Source organism: Crocuta crocuta, unplaced genomic scaffold, assembly GCF_008692635.1.
Source record: "Crocuta crocuta isolate KB4526 unplaced genomic scaffold, BGI_CrCroc_1.0 scaffold299, whole genome shotgun sequence".
Lineage (NCBI taxonomy): Eukaryota > Metazoa > Chordata > Mammalia > Carnivora > Hyaenidae > Crocuta > Crocuta crocuta.
Window position 1 is genome coordinate 7,626,169 of NW_027532747.1, and position 19,261 is coordinate 7,645,429.

At 51.9% G+C, this 19,261-nt stretch overlaps 2 protein-coding genes across 2 annotated transcripts in view; both read right to left on the minus strand.

The window, feature by feature from the left end:
* Nucleotides 1-4,483, minus strand: part of SERPINA5 (serpin family A member 5) — a 9,328-nt gene extending 4,845 nt beyond the window's left edge. The window contains exon 1 of the mRNA XM_077780896.1: nt 4,399-4,483. Coding sequence (XP_077637022.1) covers nt 4,399-4,408 — 10 coding nt within the window. The 5' untranslated portion in view covers nt 4,409-4,483. The remainder of the gene's footprint in view (nt 1-4,398) is intronic.
* A 7,012-nt stretch (nt 4,484-11,495) lies between these two features.
* On the minus strand, nt 11,496-18,978 carry SERPINA4 (serpin family A member 4). The gene is made up of 4 exons (XM_077780933.1): nt 18,330-18,978; nt 13,866-14,139; nt 12,817-12,976; nt 11,496-12,053 (listed from the first exon to the last, which is right to left on the minus strand). Exons 1-4 carry the CDS (start codon nt 18,970-18,972, stop codon nt 11,853-11,855), a joined length of 1,278 nt encoding a protein of 425 aa, XP_077637059.1. The 5' UTR covers nt 18,973-18,978; the 3' UTR covers nt 11,496-11,852.
* Between the last annotated feature and the right edge of the window lie 283 nt (nt 18,979-19,261).

A 19,261-nucleotide genomic window follows, 5' to 3' on the forward strand; every position in this document is an offset into this window, starting at 1 on the left:
CACCCCACAGCTCAGTGAGGAAATTCTGCCCTCTTCGTGTGAGCAGCCCGACTCCCTCCTATTCTGTGATGGCTGAATTGTGTCCCCCAAACTCCTATGTTGAAGTCTCAACTCCCCGCACCTCAGAACCTGACTGTATCGGAGAAAGTGCCTTTAAACAGGCAATTAAGTCAAAACGAGGTCCTATGGGCGGTCATTTGATGCAACCTGACTGGTGTCCTATGAGAAGAGGCGATGAGGACGCAGATACGCACACACGGAGGGGAGGCCCCATGAGGACACAGGGAGACCACCGCCCGCAAGTCGAGGAGCTGAGCAGACGGGCCTCAGAAGAAACCAGCGCCCCTGACACCTTGACCTGAGACTTCCGGCCTCTGGGCATTGAGACAAGAACCTTCTGCTCTGTGCTGCTTCGTTATGGCAGCCGAGCCAAGGCATCTCTTCTTCCTTCCGTCCCCCAGATGGGGAAGCCCTCATTTCTTGCGTCTCCACCGCCTCCTACGTGGGCCCTGGGGGGTCTTCAGTGCCCCCCTTCCTCCACTGTGTCCATCTACCTAGACCCCGCCTCTGCAACCAGAAACGCTTCCTGTGCCGGGGGCCTCCCACAGTCCCCCGCAGCCCAGCCTCCTGGGTTCAAATCTCAGCTCCGCTACTTCCTCTGAGTGTGGTTTGGAGCAAGGCACTTACGGCCAGTGCCACTGTCCCCCGCCTGTACCACGGAGGTGATGACAGTCCCCGTGCCGGGACTGGCTGGGGGCTTTAAGGACTCAACATACGTGAAGTGTTGCATCAGGGCCCTGCGCAGACCGGGGGGAGTGGAAGTGTGAGCTGTGGCTGTGGCAGCGTCCAGCCAATCCCCCACCAGGATCCCCATTTCCTCTGCTGTGTCCTGGGGTACATGCTCCCACTGCTCTCACTGCGGCCTGCTTGACCGCTGATGACAGTCTTGCTCCGGGGTGAGAACTCCCTCTAGCTGGGTCTTCCTCCCCCTTGGGCATCCTGTCACCAGGTCCCCAGCCTCAGGGCCCTGCCAGAGTGATATGACCCATGCAAACCCAGCCCCCAAAGGGCCCCAAATGCCTGCATTGGACATTGTATGCAAAGTGGCCCGCTGAGGTGGTGGTGCTGGTGCCAATGAACTGGGGAGTCAGGCTGACCTGGGCCGTGATTGTCTTCGAGCGAAATCCAGTGACTTGAGCAGGCCATGCTCCAAATTGCACCCCAGCCCACAAAGGAGGCTCATTAGGAATGTTCTGTCTGCATAACCTCCAACCACCCAGGACCAAATAGAGCAGCCTCATCGATCTCCATGTCCGCGGTCCCCACCCCCTTCCCCATCATCAGCCTCACACCCTCCTCCTTGCCCTCCCTCTGTGAACAGCGCCATTCTACAGATGGGTAATCAGAAGCCCAGAGAGGTTGAGTCACTGGCTGACAGCGGCAAAGCGTGGGCTCAGACCCAGTTCTGACACTCAAAGCCCACGCTCTACACAGTCACACCGTTTGGCTTCCCCACACCGCTGGCCCTCCTTCTGTGTCACAGCCTTTCTGTGTCACAGTCTTTGTCTTCCCTGCCTCAGAAGCTACCACTATAGCTGCTAATCTGCAGATAATTAAGAAACAGGGTCTGAACCTTCCAGGCTGACACTCCCTTTCTGTTTACACCCAGAGAATGGCAGCCTTTCAAGGACACGGGTGGGTGGTTTAATCTCTGTGCCCTTTAAAATGGACTCTTCTACAGCACAGTATGATCCCTCCTGCAACGTGCTAGAACCGTCCACGGAGCAGGATCCTGGTAAACGAGCCATTCAGCTCACCTCCCCCTTATGATCAAAGATTAACCCTGAGCTGATAATCACCCTAAAAGAAAGACATTCAAAGAATAGTTGCAGACACAGAGGGTGTTTCCTGCTTGGATGGGGCCTTGAGGCAGTTGACTTGGGCAGGAGAGTTCTGGCCTCCTGTCCCTCAGCAGGCCCGGTGGCCTTGGGCGGGTCCCATCCCCTCTCTGGGCCTCAGTTTCTTCAAAAACAACTCAAGGTCTGTCATGTGCCACGGCCGGTAACCTTCTTCCCACCACTGCCCCTCCCCTCCCGCCCCAACACCAGAGGTCTGGGGCTGATGGGCCAGAGCCCCTTTCCCAGAGCCCACTGAGTCCCCCTAGAGAGTGGGGTCTCTTTGAGGGGGCCCCAGCCTCACTTATTCTCCCCTGGGCTGCAGGTTGGGGATCTAGAAATCTCACTCCATCTGGGCCCACTCTCTATCTTTTATTAAAGCCACTACAAATATTACTACATTTAACTGCCAACAAAAGTAACCATTATGGACACCATTTTACAGGTGAATAAACTGAGGCTTAGCAAAATGGAATAGCTTGTGCCAGCCAGTGAGCGATCACGGAACCAGGATTAAACTCCAGATTCCTGTGTCCGGTGGACACACTGCCTCTTGTCTTCCTTTTGTGGCTCTGAGAAACGACCGCTCATTCCTCCTCTCCAGGGGCTCCTGGTGGGTTTCCCCGGGTCTCTCGCAAGCCGTTCACCTGTATTAGCTCATTTCTACTCCCCCACCACAGCACGGACTTGGTATCATTATCGTCATTTGTACAGAAGAGGAAACAGAGGGTCAGAGAGATCGCTTCCGAGAAAATGGAGGCCTCAGGGTGCTCGTTTCAGGATTCCTACTTTCAAATCCAGGCTGTGCCGTCACGCTACTGGGCCTCTGGTGGAAATGACAGAGTCGACAGAGTTTCATGCCACCTTGGAGCTGGGGGTGAGTCTGCTCTGGGTCCTGGGAGCCTGGCCCCTGGGGAGACCAGCTCTCAGCCGGGAGACCGGAGCCTGGCCTGGCCGACCCTCTCCTGGGCTCCCGATGCCAGTTTTTTGTGGAAATGCCCCACGGAGGGGAGCAGATGGTTCAAGTTCATCTGGCAACCCCAGGCCAAAGGGACTCGAGCCGGTGGGTGAGGACAGGGGTGGGCGGGTGCTGAGCAAGTCCCCCCACTGGTGCCCACCCTCCATGGACTAAAAATCTGTCGCATTTACTCCAACTGTCAGGCAACAAAGTCCTACGGGGCAACCTTGAACCCTGCTGTGGGAGGTGTGTGGCTGAGGAGGTCCATCCCCTGAAAAGGAGACGTGGGACTTGGTGCCCAGGCAGGGAGGGAAAGACAAAACCCCAGGTTCCCTGGATGCTTAAAGGGCCCAGAGAGCTTCCTGGGAGCAGTGACCCAGGCTCTTTCTCCACCCCCTTCCCCCTCCCCCACCCCCATCTCCAGACCATCTGCGAGGCTCGTTGGTTTCTAGCTCCAGAACGGGTCTCATGCCTGCCCGCCTCTCCCCATCTTCACTGCCACGTCCTCATAGAAAACCTGCCGCCTGTCGCCCGGACCACCCCACACCTCCTCCTGCCCCCAGTCACCAACTGGGTCGCAGCGCCCGCCACCTAGGAATGCCAGCGCCGCCCTCCGTGCATGGAGCAGGACTAGCCGGTCTGTGTGATCACCACCAGGGACTGAGTCTGCCCGGCTGTCCCCAGCCTCAGCCTGATCTGCTCTGCCCTTGCTCACGTGTGTCCTCTGGAGATACTTGTCAGCTGGGCAGACAAGCCCCGTCACAGCCCTGGGCCCTTGCACGCTGTGCTGTCCCCTGGAACCTTCTGTCAGCCTCCCTGACCACGGCCAGCTTCTCCCTGGGCCCCAGGCCGCTGCTTGAAAGCCACCTCTGGGTGATGCCACGTCCCTGCCCGGCCCCTCCCTCCGCAGTGCTGTTCTCTATCACGGCCCCTCCGTTACTGCGCCATCAGCGACGGACGTGCAACCCCACATCGTGCCTTCTTGTGCCCCGGCCTCCCTCCCCGACTACACAAAGGACCCGAATGGACACCTGCTCTTGCTGGGAGATTGAGATTTGCAGTCAAGGGGTGGTGCTCACACACCCATCTGGAATGAACGAATGAATGAATGAATGAAGTCCTTGTCCGTGGTTCAGAGGTTTTAGACCACTCGTTGGACGCGGAGCCAGGCCGGGCAACCAGGGTTAACTCTGCCAGGTGACCTTGACCACCTCCCACGCTGCTGTTCACCTTCTGTTTCCTTTCTCTTTTTTAAAAACCATTTTCCTGGGGCGCCTGGGTGGCTTAGTCGGTTAAGCATCTGACTTTCGCTTAGGTCATGATCTCCCGGTTCGTGGGTTTGAGCCCCGCNGTCGTGCCCGGGGTTCACACAGCTGGGAGGGGGGCACACAGGCCCTGGCTCCTTCCCGGCCACTGCGGGGAATTTTCCTGTTCACTCTGGGACAGCGCCAAAGCTCTGAAGCCCTGCAAGTCCCATAACCCCGGCATCCCGTCCACACCCTCACGCCCACGAGCCCTCCGTCTGTCCACAGTGTCTGTACTTACTCTGTCCCATGGCTGAGCGTGCACACGGCGGAGGTGACGGCCCCTTACACTCAGTGTAAAGCAGAGATTTGGTGGAGCTGGAACCAGCATTTGTCACTGACCACAGTCAGGCTCTGACTCCGCCCCGTTGGCTCTGCCCTGTTCTGTCCTGTGGGTTTCTAGCCAACAGACTGGCTGCAGCAACAGCCACCTGAGCTCTGACCCTGGGCTCAATTCTCCACCAGCCCCACACAGACCCCTGTTTGTCTACAATGGTTCAGGGTTCTCGGGGGAATGACCTGCTGCTGGCATTCCAGACACAGGGAAAGGGATCCCCTCTGGCAAACGTCCCTCTCTCCAGGCTGATTTCTCTGTCTCCTGCAGCCACTTTGCTCTCCATCGAGGGGAGTGCGGTGTGAGCCTAAGATCTCACAGCCCCATGTGCTTGCCGGATTCCGGGTGGTGCTTGTTCGATTCATTCCATCGTGAGAATCTGGTGGAACCCAGAGGGGCTGAGGGTGTCAGGACAGCTGGGGTGAAGGGACCGTTGTATCCAATGCCCTCTCTGCACTAATGATTGCATCGAGGCTCGAAAAGATGAATGGATTTTTCAGAATCATGCATCAAATTAGGGACAAAGTGGGATCAAGTACCCACGTCGCCAACTTCAATGTCAGGGTTCTTACAAAAGGGCTGCATCTAGGATTTCTGTGGCTTCATCTGGCCCCTTTTGACCTTGAAATTGGGGCTCTGAAACTCAGCCCCACCCTTTCAAGTCCATTTCCAAGATGCTGGTGCAAGTGCTGGCTCAACCCTTGTTGCATTCCCAAGGTCCCCAAGCCCGGGGCTTCCTAATACCAGGGTGTCCCAGGTATGGCCACGACGCAGGGGTTGTGTGGGTGAGCTGGGGCGTGGAGTTGACAGTGGAGACCTGGGTCCAGGTATTGCCTAGGGGGAAGTGACCTTGGTGTTCAGCAAACAGAGTCCCTCTACAGCCTCTGTGACAGGGAGGGGACTGAGCTCAGCCTCAATCTAGAGATAAACACAGTCACTACCAGGCACCAAGCACTTGCTTTGTGCTCACCACCTTCCCAATGTGCAGGAAGGTGGGTACTAGCATCCCCATCAAATCATCAAGAAGACGGAAGCAGAGAGCCAGCCATTAGGCGTTCAGCCCAAAGGCACACAGCTAATAAGGAGGAGCATTAGCAACAGGGGAAGCTAGGTGTCTTCTGTCTAGATATTGCTTTCTGTCCCTTGTGCCACGTGACATAGCAAAAGTCTTTTCTTTCCTAACCTAGAGATTCTTAAACTGTGGTCTGCAGGGTGGGAATCGTGTTAACATTTGTGCCGGGATGGCTTGCGCGTCCCGCAGAGATGTCCACGTCCTAATGCCCAGGACCTGTGAATGTTACCTTCTATCACTAAAGGGACTTGGCAGGTGTGATTAAGTTAAGGCTCTTGGAAATGGGGGAGGGGGAGACTAGCACAGATTACCCAGGTGGGTCCTAGCTGTACTTACAGACCTCAACCGTGAAGGCAGAGGGAAATCAGAATCAGAGGAAGGCAACGCGATCGTGGAAACCGAAGGAGAGAAGACTGCAATGTGGGGCCATGGGCCAAGGAGCCTCATAAGAAAGCCCTGCTAACTTCCTGATGTTGGCCCAGTAAGACCTATTTCAGACCTTGGACCTCTAGAACTGTAAGAGGATACATTTTTGTTGTTTTAAGCCACTAAGTTTGTAATAATTAACTACAGCAGCAATAGGATGCTAGTGCAGTCATGCCCCCAAATGGGCTCCAGGTGGAAGTATTTGGGAAAGATGGGGTTAACCGAGACAGGAAGGGCTTCTCCAGCTGTGTGTGCTGTTTGCAGAGACACCCCGTGTACTACTTCCTAAGTCTATATTATACGGAATATCTTGAGAATCTGGGGAAGGGCTGTGGCAGCCCTTGACTCTGCTTGCCCACTCGGGAAGGGGGCAGAGGCTGGGAAAGGTTTGGGGGTGGGAGGCTGTTCTCAGGGCCTGGTGCCTCCTGTATTAGCCCGCTAATGAGGCTGCCATAACAAAACACCATAGACTGGGAGCTTAAAGGGCAGAAATTTATTTCTCCCGTTTCTGGAGGCTGTCAGTGCAAGATCAAGGTGACACCACATGTGGTTGCTGGTGAGATCTCTCTCTTCCTGGCTTGCAAACGGTGCCTTCCAACTTGGGGCTCACATGGGCTCTTTGTGCTTAAGGAGACAGAGGGAGAGAGGCAGCTGTGGTGTCTCTTTCTCTTCTAATAAGGACATCATTCCTGTGAGGTTAAGACCCAACCTATGACCTCATGTAACTTTAATTGAGTTCACTAAAGGCCCCATCTCCAAATATAGTCACATTGGGGGTTAGGGCTTCAACATATGAATTTTGGTGAGGGGCCACACTCAAGTTCATAACAGCCACAGTGAGAGGGTAGGATGGGCAAGTGGCCAGAATATGGGAATTTAAAGAACCATATCATTTGTGACACATTTATTTTTTGATTAACACCAAGAGCAACAGAGAACGTCATCCCCAACAGGTGAGTTTCATCCGGGGCAGAGGTGGATTCTGCTCAGCCCACAAAGTGTAACAATGCTGAGCAGAAATTTCTTTAAATAAACAGGGACCTTGGGGCGCCTGAGTGGCTCAGTCAGTTAAGCGGGCGACTTCGGCTCAGGGCATGATCTCATGGCTCGTGAGTTCGAGCCCCGCGTCGGGCTCTGTGTTGACAGCTCAGAGCCTGGAGCCTGTTTCGGATTCGGTGTGTGTCTCTCTCTCCCTCTCTCTGTGCCCACCCCCACTCATGTTCTGTCTCTCTCTCTCTCAAAAATAATAAATAGACATTTAAAAAATTAGAAAAAATAAACAAACAGAGGCCTTTACTGACCCACCTGCCTGGACCCCAACGCTGTGAGCCCGCTTTACCTGTTCAGGAGACCTGCCGCCTCTGGCAGCCATATGAGGTTGTCACTGTGCTCTAGAGGACAGGGTTGTGACAAAAGATGAAATGCGATAAAAGTTAATAGCTGTGGAGTGCCAAAGGTGTGTGCTTTACGTATAGTGACTTGCCCGGTGCTCAAAATGGGCTTCTGCATTAAGTAATGTCTCCATTTTACAGGTAGGGGAACTGAGGCTCAGAATAGCCCATGTCGGGGACACCTGCATGGGTCAGTCAGTTGAGTGTTTGACTCTTGATTTCGGCTTGGGTGATGATCTCATGGTTTGTGGGTTCAAGCCCCTCATCGGGCTCTGTGCTGACAGTGCAGAGCGTGCTTGGGATTCTCTCTCCCTGCTCCTTCCTTGCAGTGTTCTTGCTCTGTCAAAGTAAATAGAGTTAAAACAATTTTTTTAATACATTCAAAAAAGAATAGCCCATGTCACATACTGTTATGGGTTAAACTGTGCCCCAACCCAATTGAAGTCCTAACCCCCCACCACAGAAGTTGACCTTATTTGAACATACGGTCATTGCGTATAATTAGTTACGACAAAATCAGACTGAAGTCGAGAGGACCCTTAATCCTGCATGACCAGTGTCCTTATAAAAAGGGGAGGGGCGCCTGGGTGGTTCAGTCAGCTAAGCATCTGACCTCGGTTCAAGTCATCATCTTATGGTTTATGAGTTCGAGCCTCACGTCAGGCTCTGTGCTGACAGCTCGGAGCCTGGAGCTGCTGGGAGTCTGTGTCTCCTTCTCTCTCTCTGCCCCCTCCCTTGCTCTCTCTCTCTTTTTCAAAAATAAACCTTTTTTGAAAACTAAATAAAATAAAATAACATAAAAAGGGAAATGTGGACACAGACATGCCCACACGGAGAATGCCACAGTTTGCCAGCAAACCACCAGAAGCTGGGAGGGAGGCCCGGAAGATTCTCCGTCACGGCCCTCAGAAAGGACAACCCTTCCAACACCTTGATCTCGGACTTGCAGCCTCCAGACTGTGGACGATACATTTCTGTGGGTTAAACCACTCAGCGCTTGCTGCTGTGTGTGATGGGATCCCAGACAAACTAATACACTCAGTCATCGGCAGCGGCCAGATTCGAACCCAGGCATTCTGGCTCCAGCATCTCGGTTCTATGCATGAGTGTTCTGTGGCCTCTGGGTACCTCCTGGAAACACGCGCCCCCACACCTTGCTCACTGTGAGTTCTCAGGGCCTGGGTGCTATTGAGCTTACAGTCGCCGCTTCTCAGAAAAGGACTCCTCTGGGGCACCTGGGTGGCTCAGTCAGCTAAGTGTCCAACTTCGGCTCAGGTCATAATCTCGCAGTTCGTGGGTTCGAGCCCCGCATCGGGCTCTGTGCTGAACACTTGCTCAGAGCCTGGACCCTGCTTCAGATTCTGTGTCTCCCTCTCTCTCTGCCCCTCCCCACTCATATTCTGTCTCACTCTCTCAAAAAATAAATAAATGTAAAGAAATTAAAAAAAAAAAAAAGAAGAAGAAGAAAAGGACTCCTCTGCCTTCCCAGGCAGCCAGGGATGGAGCTGGCTCCTTCCTGCCACTCACCTGGCTCAGCAAGAGCCAGGAGTCCCCCATCTGCCTCTTCAGGGGGTCCCGTGTCCATCCTCTCCCTGCTGCTGGAGCTGCCGCGGGGCTGTGTGCGCACTTACAGCTGGGACATGCACGTTGAGACCCAGAGAGGTGACGTGCCGGCCCCGCAGGACAGGGCTGGTGGGGAAGCAGGGGCCGCACCCCTCCTCACTTCACTCCAGATTTCATGTGCATCCTCCTCCCCGGGGAGAGGCCCTAGTTCCTGGGCAGTGGCCAGTCCCCCCGCTTAGCGACTCTGTTGAATGACTGAGCGAATAACCAAATGAACCCATGTCGCATCTCCCAAGCGGCGTCATGAGGGCCCACACAAGTAAGGGACCCCACAGGAGAGCAGCAAAGGAGACGGGAAGGAGTCCCGGGCCCCGCTCGGGGAAGGGGGTGGGGATTAGGCACCCTGCGTGGATTCTTCATGTTTATTTATCGGTTTAATATTCCACAAGGGCATTTAGAAATCTGAGGAGTTGGAATAAAAAATATTTACCCAATCGATTCCATGTATGTGTCAGGGGGTGGTGATGCAGAGCAAACAGCTCATGGGGACCTTGCTCAGGGCACAGCCTTTTTAATTCATTCATTCGCTCATTCACTCACTCATTCATTCACTCATTCATTCACCAAATATTAATTGAGCCTCAGCCACATGCCAGACCATACGATCGGCTCTGGGGCCAGGTTCCAGGGTAAGTGAGGGAAATGTGGGGTGAAGGGCCCTACCTCCTTCATGTCCTGTCTACTCAGGGCCCGGGGAACAGAGAAGACTGTCAGCCAACCATGTTTGATGGGAGAATGGCAGTCTACCTTGGGGAGGGCGTGAGGCTGGCAGATTCTCAGAGACGAGGAAGGGGGTGCTCTGGGTGATGGGGGCCTGCAGGAACGAAGGCCCAGGGTGCAACCTATGGACAACCTGGGGAAACAGCAAGTTTCTGTGGTTTAAGTCTTTGGGCCCAGGAGTGCAGGAGGAGGGACTGAGGCAGGAGAGGCAGGCGGGAGCCAGAGTGTGAGGGCCTTGGCTGCAGATAGAGGACTTTGAGCTTTAGTCTGTAGGCAATAGGGAGCCACAGAGTGCTTCTGAGCCGGGGAAGGGGCTTCATCAGAATATGGCAGCATCCCTCTCAAGGCTGAACTGAGGGTGACTGCTCCCCTTCTCTCCCCTTCATCACACTGAGGCTCCCCCTTCACATACCCCCCAGGGAGTGCCGGCCACAGCAACCACGGGCCTTGGGCTTTCCCCACTGAGGGGCTTGAACCCACCCACCCACCTGTTTCTATAGGAGCAGAGTTGGGAGTGTCAGCCTGGGCCTGGCTTTATTTCTTGCCTGATCACTAAAAAATAGAATTCAACTTCCCAGTAGGTGCAGGGAGATGCAGACCAATATTTTCGGTAACATATGTGCTTCTCAGCCCATCAAACCAGGGGATGGACAGGAGGGTCTATGGTCCTCCGAGCAATGGAAGGCACCATGGTCCTGTGGCATTTACAGGTCCTTGTCCACACAGCTCGGGGCTGGTGTGACAAGCACTTCATTTGGGATCTTTCTTTTATCAATGTTGGTCCAGGGCTGTCCTGTCCAGCTCAGGGCTGTATTTTAGAGGCAAGGGGCAAGAATCCTGAAGTCTTCCCTTCCCATCCTCTCCCGCTTCCTTTTGCAATGATTTCTTCTACCATAAAAAAGCAATGTCTCCTGCTCTGGATACTGTTTCGTGGTTTCCCACAACGAGCCTATTCTGTACTTGTGGCATTATTTGGGCCAGGGACCACATCCGTCACACAATCCCGGCAATGTTGCGGCTCGTGGTCAACCATCAATGCTGGAGGTGGCCCTCAGCACGTCTCTTCAGTCACCAGGTGCAACCTCCTGCCTTGGCCACACCGGCCGAGAAGAAGATCCACGGACTCTTCCTCGGGAAATGCGTTTGCCCCAAATCACTGAGGCTTGGGGACCAACACAGCCAGGTGCTGTCAGCCCACCTCCTCCTGGGGGAGGGCTGGAGGTTTATTCTCGAAGCCTCTGGGTGGACCCTGATCAGAGAATTCACCTCGCATACCAGGGATGTCTGAACTGGACCACCTGGGTCAGCCCATACTACCCAGGTGGGGAAACTGAGGCCCAAGAAGGGAAGGCACTTGGCAGAGGCCCTGGAGCGCATCAGTAGAAGTTGGGGATATTAACACAGGTGCCCAGGTGTCAGTCTCAGGCTCTTTCTTCTTCTGCAGCGCATCCGTGGCCATGGCCATGATCTGGGGAACCGGCCACATCTCCATGGCCGAAGGAAGGGGCAGTGCCTGTGCTCCCCAGGTGGCTGCCTGCCTTGCTGGGCTTTCCTCATTAGGTCCCTGTGGAAGCTGCCTCGACTGTGCTCTCCCAACCAAGGCCTTCCGTGCCCCTGCTCTGAAACCAGGTATCCATCCTGCCCGGGACAGCTGGCTGCCCACACCGCTTCTCCCTTCCATACGCACCTTGCCAACCCCCTGGAACCTGGAACATCTCACCCAAATGTCTGCAACCAGCTCTGCCAAGGCCATGCAGGGCAAAACCCAAAGCGATGGAAAACAGGGATGCGTTTATTGAGTATCTACTATGTGCGAGGCACCAAACCAGGTTCCTCATAGCCAGCATTTTGTTTAATCCCTTCAAACACCTGGCAAGGTGTCTCCCACTCTTCCGGGTGGTGCTCAAAGCAGTTAGGCGACCTGCCTGAGGTGGCACTGCCCCGAGGAGCTAGGTGTCCAGTCCACACGCACCTCGCACCATCCACGTCCCTCTCCCTCACCAGTAGCCTTTTCTGCCCCGGATTCTCAGAATCTTCTTGTGTACATGGCTCCAAACGTGGATCTGCTCACACTGAGTGCCCCAGGCCACGTCCTCTGGCTTGTCACAGAAGAGCCAGCCCTGGGAAGGCTATGGTTTCGTGGGGTTGACAACCTTGCCCAGAAAGAGGATGCTCTGGGTATCGGTGGAAAAGATGACCACAAGGAAGGGCCGGTTGAACCGGAGGACCCCACGACTGTGCCGGGCGGACAGAAAGGTGATAAAGCTGCCAGTGGCCGCTGCAGCCTGGGTGCCAGCCTCGTCCACCTCCAGGATGGCTTTGTGGAAACTCTAGGAAGGAAATCACAAGTGTTACCTCCAAGAGAACACGAACCAGGACTTAGGGAAGCCTGGAAGAACCAGAGATCGCTGAAGATCAACACCACAGTTCACTGCTGGTCAAGCCACTTGTTGATATCACAGCAGGATTGTCTACACTGGGTGAGTTGTTGAGCTGGATGCCCTCTAATTTACAGAAATAATTCTTTCTATCAGCAACTGGACACTTACTACGAGCCCAGGACGCTTTTTAAATCTTCATGACCACCCTGAAAGGTTAATGCATTATGGCTGGTTTACAGGTGAGGAAAATAAATCCAGACACTAGATGGCTCTTTACCGCTGTAAGGGAAGGAACTGGAATTCAACTCTGCTACTCAAGGCTCTCCCTGATAGTGCACTTTTGTCTTCCTCACTGAAGTCCTGGTCTCTTTCTCTTGTCAAAGGAATCTCTGATACACCCACCCAGCCCAGCCTGGTCTGTCATCCTTTCTCTATCAATGTGTCACTCTCCATTGTGGGGATCTAGGGAGCCCAGTTGGCTGCAAGAGCTCCCTGAAGACAGGGATTGGGTAGACACCATATTCCCAGTGCCAAGCACCACGCCAGCATGTGGTGGGTTTGTTTGTGGAAGCCCGTGCCTGGGGATGGTTGAATGACACTTGAGCTCAGAGACTTCACGTGGTGGCAGAGAGAACACGCATCACCTGGCAGCTCCCAAGGGGCAGCTGTTCCCCACCGCGTCTCCAGGCATTGATGACCACCAATGACTTACCTTGGATACCTGCAGCTTTCGCTCTTCAGTGATGCCGGACAAGTCAGCCTTCTGCGAGAACACATCCACAAAGCCCAGTTTGGGCAAAATCTGATGTAATTTATAGGAGCCAGAAATGGAGAACTTGGGGAAATGCAACTCGAGCTTCCTGTAAAGGTACCTGAAGGAGGCATGGGGTTAAAACACTGGACTCGGGAACAAGCGAGGGACCCCAGCACACTGTGTCCACCCTGCCTGCACCCTCTAGCTGGACCCACTCCACCTGGCTTCTGCCACCACAAACACAAACACCGTTTGCTCAGTGCTCCCAGGGGCTTAGAGCCAGGTCCCCTTTGTCCCCAGGGCCTGCTGTCTGCAGGACCTCCTCCCTTGGGAGCTCATCTTCAGCAGAGATGGTTTTCCGTGGGCCCCAGGTGTTTTCTGTGTTTTCCCAGGTGCCCAGGCAGATGCAAGTCTCCCCTCTCCTCTCCCACTTTTGCCTTTGCCTCTGTTGGGGTCCTGTGGTTTTCACTTATTTGGGACCAGATGATTTCTTTGGCTAGGATTCCTCTATCCCATGAGCTGTGTGAATTTTCCATCCACACGTGGCCTTGGGTTGAGGCCCTTTTCTTATATGTGGTTGGAAACATTTCCCACTCATAGCCCCAGAGTGATGTGGAACTTCCTGGCTACTTCCTTGATGGGCAGCTGGAGTCTTCTTAAGTCCCTCTATCTAACCATCTTGACCAGAGGTCTACACCTTCACTGCACAGGGTGGACCCTCAGAGAGCCAAGGCCACGCCACCCAAGTCCTGTGCTGTATGAGGGTTACATCCAGAACCAGGACTCTTAACTCCTAGTCTGGTTCTCTTTTCACTGATAAGGGCAAAATCCTATCTCAGATGTAACAGGAGACTTCACTATTTGCGGAAACTCAGGGAATGTCTTAAAGCAAAAGAGAATTCTTTCGTAATTTGGCAATCACCCCCAGTATGGGGCACTGGCTTTCCTCAGGAGGGTCCGTTTGAAGGGCAGTGCTGCGGACTCAGCCCACACATCACACTGATTACCTCTTCTGAAGCAACCTGTTCCACCTTGTTAACATCTCTGGAGTCAAGACTTCCTCCACCTGCTTCATTTTCCCTCGGTTAGGAAGGATGAAAAAGGCCATCGCGTTTCCTTTGTAATCCATCCGCAGCACTGAGCAGGGCAAGTATCTGTCGTGAAGATACCAGTGATGCTCTGTGTCCTGCAGCATCATAGGAACCTTGACCACTGTATTCTCATCAACGTAGAAGTCTTGGGGAGTGGTCAATGAGGGAACGAATGGTTTCTCCCACAGAGCTGAAGGGAAGAAGGGAAGAAGGTACAAAGCACCCTGTGACCAACAAGCCAACTGTCCAGCCAGGAGATGCCTCTCCAACAGTGGCGGAGACCTCCACCTTACAATTTCATCACGGCGTATCATTTAGACCATTCCGAACCTGACCTGCCTAAGGAATGGATCTCTCAGGCTCATGTAGATTCTAAAATATGAGATACAAAAAGGTATTAGCAAAGTTGTTTCCTGTATTCGCCATTGAATTTACATGGCGGCACTTAATTTTTTTTGCCAACCTGATGTTTCTGTAATGGTAGCTCATTATGGCTTTGTAGCGCACTTTTTTGGTTAAAAATGAGGTTGAGCAATCTTTTGTATGTTTACTGACCTATTGACCAACTAAATGTCCTATTTTTTTTTTTTTGCATCAGTGCCAGATCATGGTTTTTTCCCCCTTTATTTGTGTGGGGCTGTTTCTTAGTGACTTGCAGGAGTTCTTTCTGAACATTAGTTGTGCATCAGTTGTGTGAGTTGCAAATAACTGTTCTCCCTCTCTGACTTGTCTTTTCACTCTCATGATGGTGGGTTTTGGTGATTGAAATTATTATTTTTTTATTTTTTAAAGTTTCTTTCTTGATTTTTGAGACAGACAGACAGACAGACACACACACACACGCACAGAGCGAGGGAGCACGCCCAGGGCAGAGAGAGAGAGAGAGAGAGAGAGAGAGAATCCCAAGCAGGCTCTGCACTGACAGTGAAGAAGGCACTAGGCTAGAACTCATGAACCATGAGATCTTCACTTGAACTGCAACCAAAAGTCAAATGTTTAACTGACTGAGCTACCTAGGTGCCTTGGTATTTGAAATTCTTTAATGAAGTGAACATATTCGTCTTTTCCTTTGTTATTAGGTCTTCTGTGTCTTGTTTAGGACAACTTTCCCTCCATATATATAATGTATATAGAATAGAAGCTTTGCTTTCCTTTTGCAAAAAGCACTTTAATCCACCTGGAAGGCATATTTACAATTGGTAGAAGGGAGGGGTCTAAACCCATGTGTTTCCCATTGTGGGGACCTAGTTTTCCCAGCACCAGTTTTTTTTAAATCCATTTTCCCCAGTGCTCTATCATGGTGGCGATATCAGATGTCCAGGTATCTATCCATGGCGCCATTTACGGGCTCTGTTCTGGCCTCACTCTTCTGACCCATTGGTCTACTTGTACCACACAGTCTAAATTAATACAGATTTATGACAAGGTTGGCACTCTGGCAGCATCGTAGCTATTCTTGACCTTTTGCTTTCTCATACACATTTTAGGCTCAGCTTGTTAACTGCTTCCCAAAAGAAAAAAAGAGAACCTGTTAGGATTTTGATTGGGATTACATTAAATATTTAGATTAATTCATGGGAGAATTGACATCGTTACCATATTGTCTTCCTTTTCTATGAATATGATACATTGGTCTTTTTTATTATTTTTATTTTTTTAAGTTTACTGACTTTTGAGAAAGAGAGAAAGAGAGAGAGCAAATAGGGGAGGGTCAGAGAGAGAGGGAGACACAGGATCCTAAGCAAGCTCAAGGCTCCAAGCTGTCAGCACAGAGCCCAACACAGGGCTTGAACTCACAGACTGCGAGATCATGACCTGAGCCAAAGTCGGACGCTTAACTGACTGAGCCACCCAGGCAGCCCAATATACCAGTGTTTTTTTAAAGTTTAAGTCTACTTTAACATCTCTCAAGAGAATCCTCTCCACAGAGTACCTGCGCGTCTTTTGTTTGTTTTCTTCTAGGCACTTTTCAGTTTTGAAGATAAGCCACAATTTTGCCATTCTCTCACCATGTGACCTACAGTAAGGACTGGGTTAACTTCATGTCCCCAAAGTGTTGAGCAGATGTGTCAGCAGCCAGGATGCCTCTATCTCCCTTCTATTTCTGGAGAACCTCTCTTTTTCATGCCAACAACACTAAACCAGCCTGAGCTAAGTTTCTTTCAAAAGAGAGCACCCAAACCTTTCATTATTTATAATCAGAGCCTGGGGTGGGCCGATGGTGTGTATTATACATTTAAATTATATTTTAAGGGAATGGCATCCCATAGACTATCATGTAGGCACTAGGTAAGACCTAAATAGAGTTTTCAATAACATAAAACTATACACACACAGGAATGCATGTAAAACCTGGTGAAATCTGAATAAGGTTGTAGATTGCACCAATGTCAAGTTCCTGGTATTGTTATTGTACACTTATATAACGTGATCTAGGATAGCCTGCGTGGAAGGTGCATGGGATCTCTCTGTACTACTTTTGCAACTTCCTATAAGTTTATGGTTATTGCAAAATTAAAAAGGTTTTTTAAAAGGTTTTTAAAAAAGCTTTCAATGTTGCATGACAAATTCCCTATGTAAAATGCAAGGATAAGAAATTTGGCTGGATTGTTAGTCTGGCTGGGAACGTTTCCCAGAATCTGTGCCCTGTAGAGTCTGGGTTCAAGGTGGTTACAAGCGCGAGGTGGGGAGGTAGATGTGAAGCAAGCACAGTACCCTGAAGGTCCTTGCAGGAAGATGCGATGATGGACAGACATAGTGGAGCCCTGTGTGCTCCGGCTCATCCATGCTGTCCTCCAAGTTCATTGTCCAACAGTAGCTCTCCTGACCAATAGTGTCCCCAAGACACCACGAGGTGTCCAGCACGGGCCTCTTCACATGTTCCCATTACATGGAGCCACTGTGGGGGCTGAAAGCGCCTGATGTATATTCCCCTGGTAAGCTCCAAACTTCCTGCACGGAGGACTTCACTCTGTCCCTCCCACCCCTGCTTCCTCCAGACCTTCACGTCCCCACAGATATGCAAGGTCCAACTCCTGTAGTAATCCCCTTTCCCTTAACGCTTATAGCTTTGCTTCTCTGATGGAACGCTGATGGTGCCCGCCGTGTGAAACTGTCCTCACACTGTAATTTCAATGGTTAACATGTGAGTGTGAGCAGAAGACCAGAATGAATTAGGTGAAAATGTTAACATTTTTGGTTGCCTCAGGTGGCAGGATTAGGGGCAATTTCTTTTTCTTTTTAAGTTTATTTATTTTGAGAGAAAGAGAGAGAGAGAGAGAATGAGCAGGGAAGGGGCAGAGAGAGAATCCCAAGCAGGCTCCGTACTGCCAGTACAGAGAGCTCCACACAGGGCTCAAACTCACGAACCCCGAGATCGTGACCTGAGCGGAAACCAGGGGTCAGATGCTTAACCGTCTGAGTCACCCAGGCGCCCCTGGGCAATTTCTATTTCTTTTTTATACTCATGTGTTTTTAAGGATCTTCAAAATGGGTATTATCTTTAGATTGGTTACAATTACTCTAGGGGCGCCTGGGTGGCTTAGTCGGTTAAGCGTCTGACTTTCACTTAGGTCATGATCTCGCGGTTCGTGGGTTCGGGCCCCGCGTCGGGCTCTGTGCTGACTGCCAGATCAGAGCCTGGAGCCTGTTTCAGAGTCTGTGACTCCTTCTCTCTCTGACCCTCCCCTGCTCACGCTGTCTCTCTCTCTCTCTCCTAGAAATAAATAAAACATTAAAAAAAATTACCATTACTCTAATTGTTTATCGAGTATATATAATGGTCAGGGGGTGCTAAACTTCTTTTGCGAAGGGCCAGAAAGCAAATATTTTAGGCTCTGTAGCAACTGCTTATCTCTGTGGCTGTGTGAAAGCAGCCTAGGGACAACGCATAAGTAAGTGGGCATGGCTGTGTGCCAATAAAACTTTATTAACAAACACAGGTAGTCCATCAGATGTGGCTGGGGGCTGTAATTGGTCTATATTTTTAGGCCCTCTTCTAAGGAGGACACATATCTGTGCCATGATTTGATCCTCAAAACAGAACTTTGAAGGGGGTATTCCTAAACAACAACCTTCCCTGTTTACATTCTTGGTAAATGGCAAAGCTTCCTTATGAATCCAGAAGTTCAACTTGTACATTTCATACATTACTGTTACTAAAAAAAAACAAATAAGAAAATGTATCTAAAGATAGGAGGGTATGGAAACCTCAATGCTACTCACTCTTAAATATCTGATGCTCTCACATGAGTCTGCTAAGGGTTGCTTGGCCTTATCTGACCCCATCCATCCGCTTTCTCTTTTTTTTAAATTTTTAATCCATCTACAAATCGGGGAGAAGAGGGGAGACACAGGACCCACCGATGAACTGACTCTTACCTTTGAAGTAAATGTAATTCACCAGCACCATCGCGATGTCCGTGCTCAGGCCGCTGACCAAATCCACAATCTTCCCTTGAGTTTCCTCCCTGACGTGGTCATTGATCAGCCGGGTGGTGCCCTCAGTGTCGTGGAAGTCGGCGAGGAAGGGCTTAGACTCGTAGAAGGCCACGCTGTCGTTTAGAAATCCCGGAAGGATCTGCAGCTCCTGGCTCAGGAACAGAGCGCTGCCCGCGTGCACCTCCAGCCCGTCTCCCGGGAGGTGGAGAGTGTGCAGGAGGTGCTGGAATCCCTGGTGGATGTCCGACTCAGACACCTCCGTGAGGTTGAAGCCCAGACCCTCAAGGATCTGGGTCTGGGTATGTGAGCGGGCGCCCAGGGACAGCAAGGCGTAGGAGGAAGAGATGCTCAGCGGGGAAAAGAAGATGTTGCTCCCAGGGCTTTGGGAAGCCATCACGTGGTAGAGGCGGAGAGCAAAGACTGTATTGCCCGGGGCAACCTTGAGGCCGGGGGAGCCCTCACCTGTGCTCGGAGCCTCCTGATAGCCAAGGTGCCCCTGGCTGCTGTGCTCAGGGAGCAGCTGACTGTGAGATGTGACCAGTAGCCCAGCCAGAAGGAGGAGCAGGTGGCTGGCAAGATGCATCTTCTGCACTCTCGGGGCTGTAGGAGGAAAGAGAGTTTCCAGGTAATGCCCGAGCAGGATGCCCAACTCTACTGAGAAGTCGGGGAAGGACAGTGCCCCCCGGTGATAGGCAACATGGTCAATTCTTGCAGATGGGCTTGTGGCAGACTAGCAAACACCTAGCAGCTTCCCAGTGTGGGTGAAGATGACATTCTGTGGATTAACAAAGCACATTCCTGGCGCCCCCACCGTCTCCTGGCGTTTCCCATTCCTGTGAGCTCTGCAAAGCACCGGCCTCCATTCTTGTCAC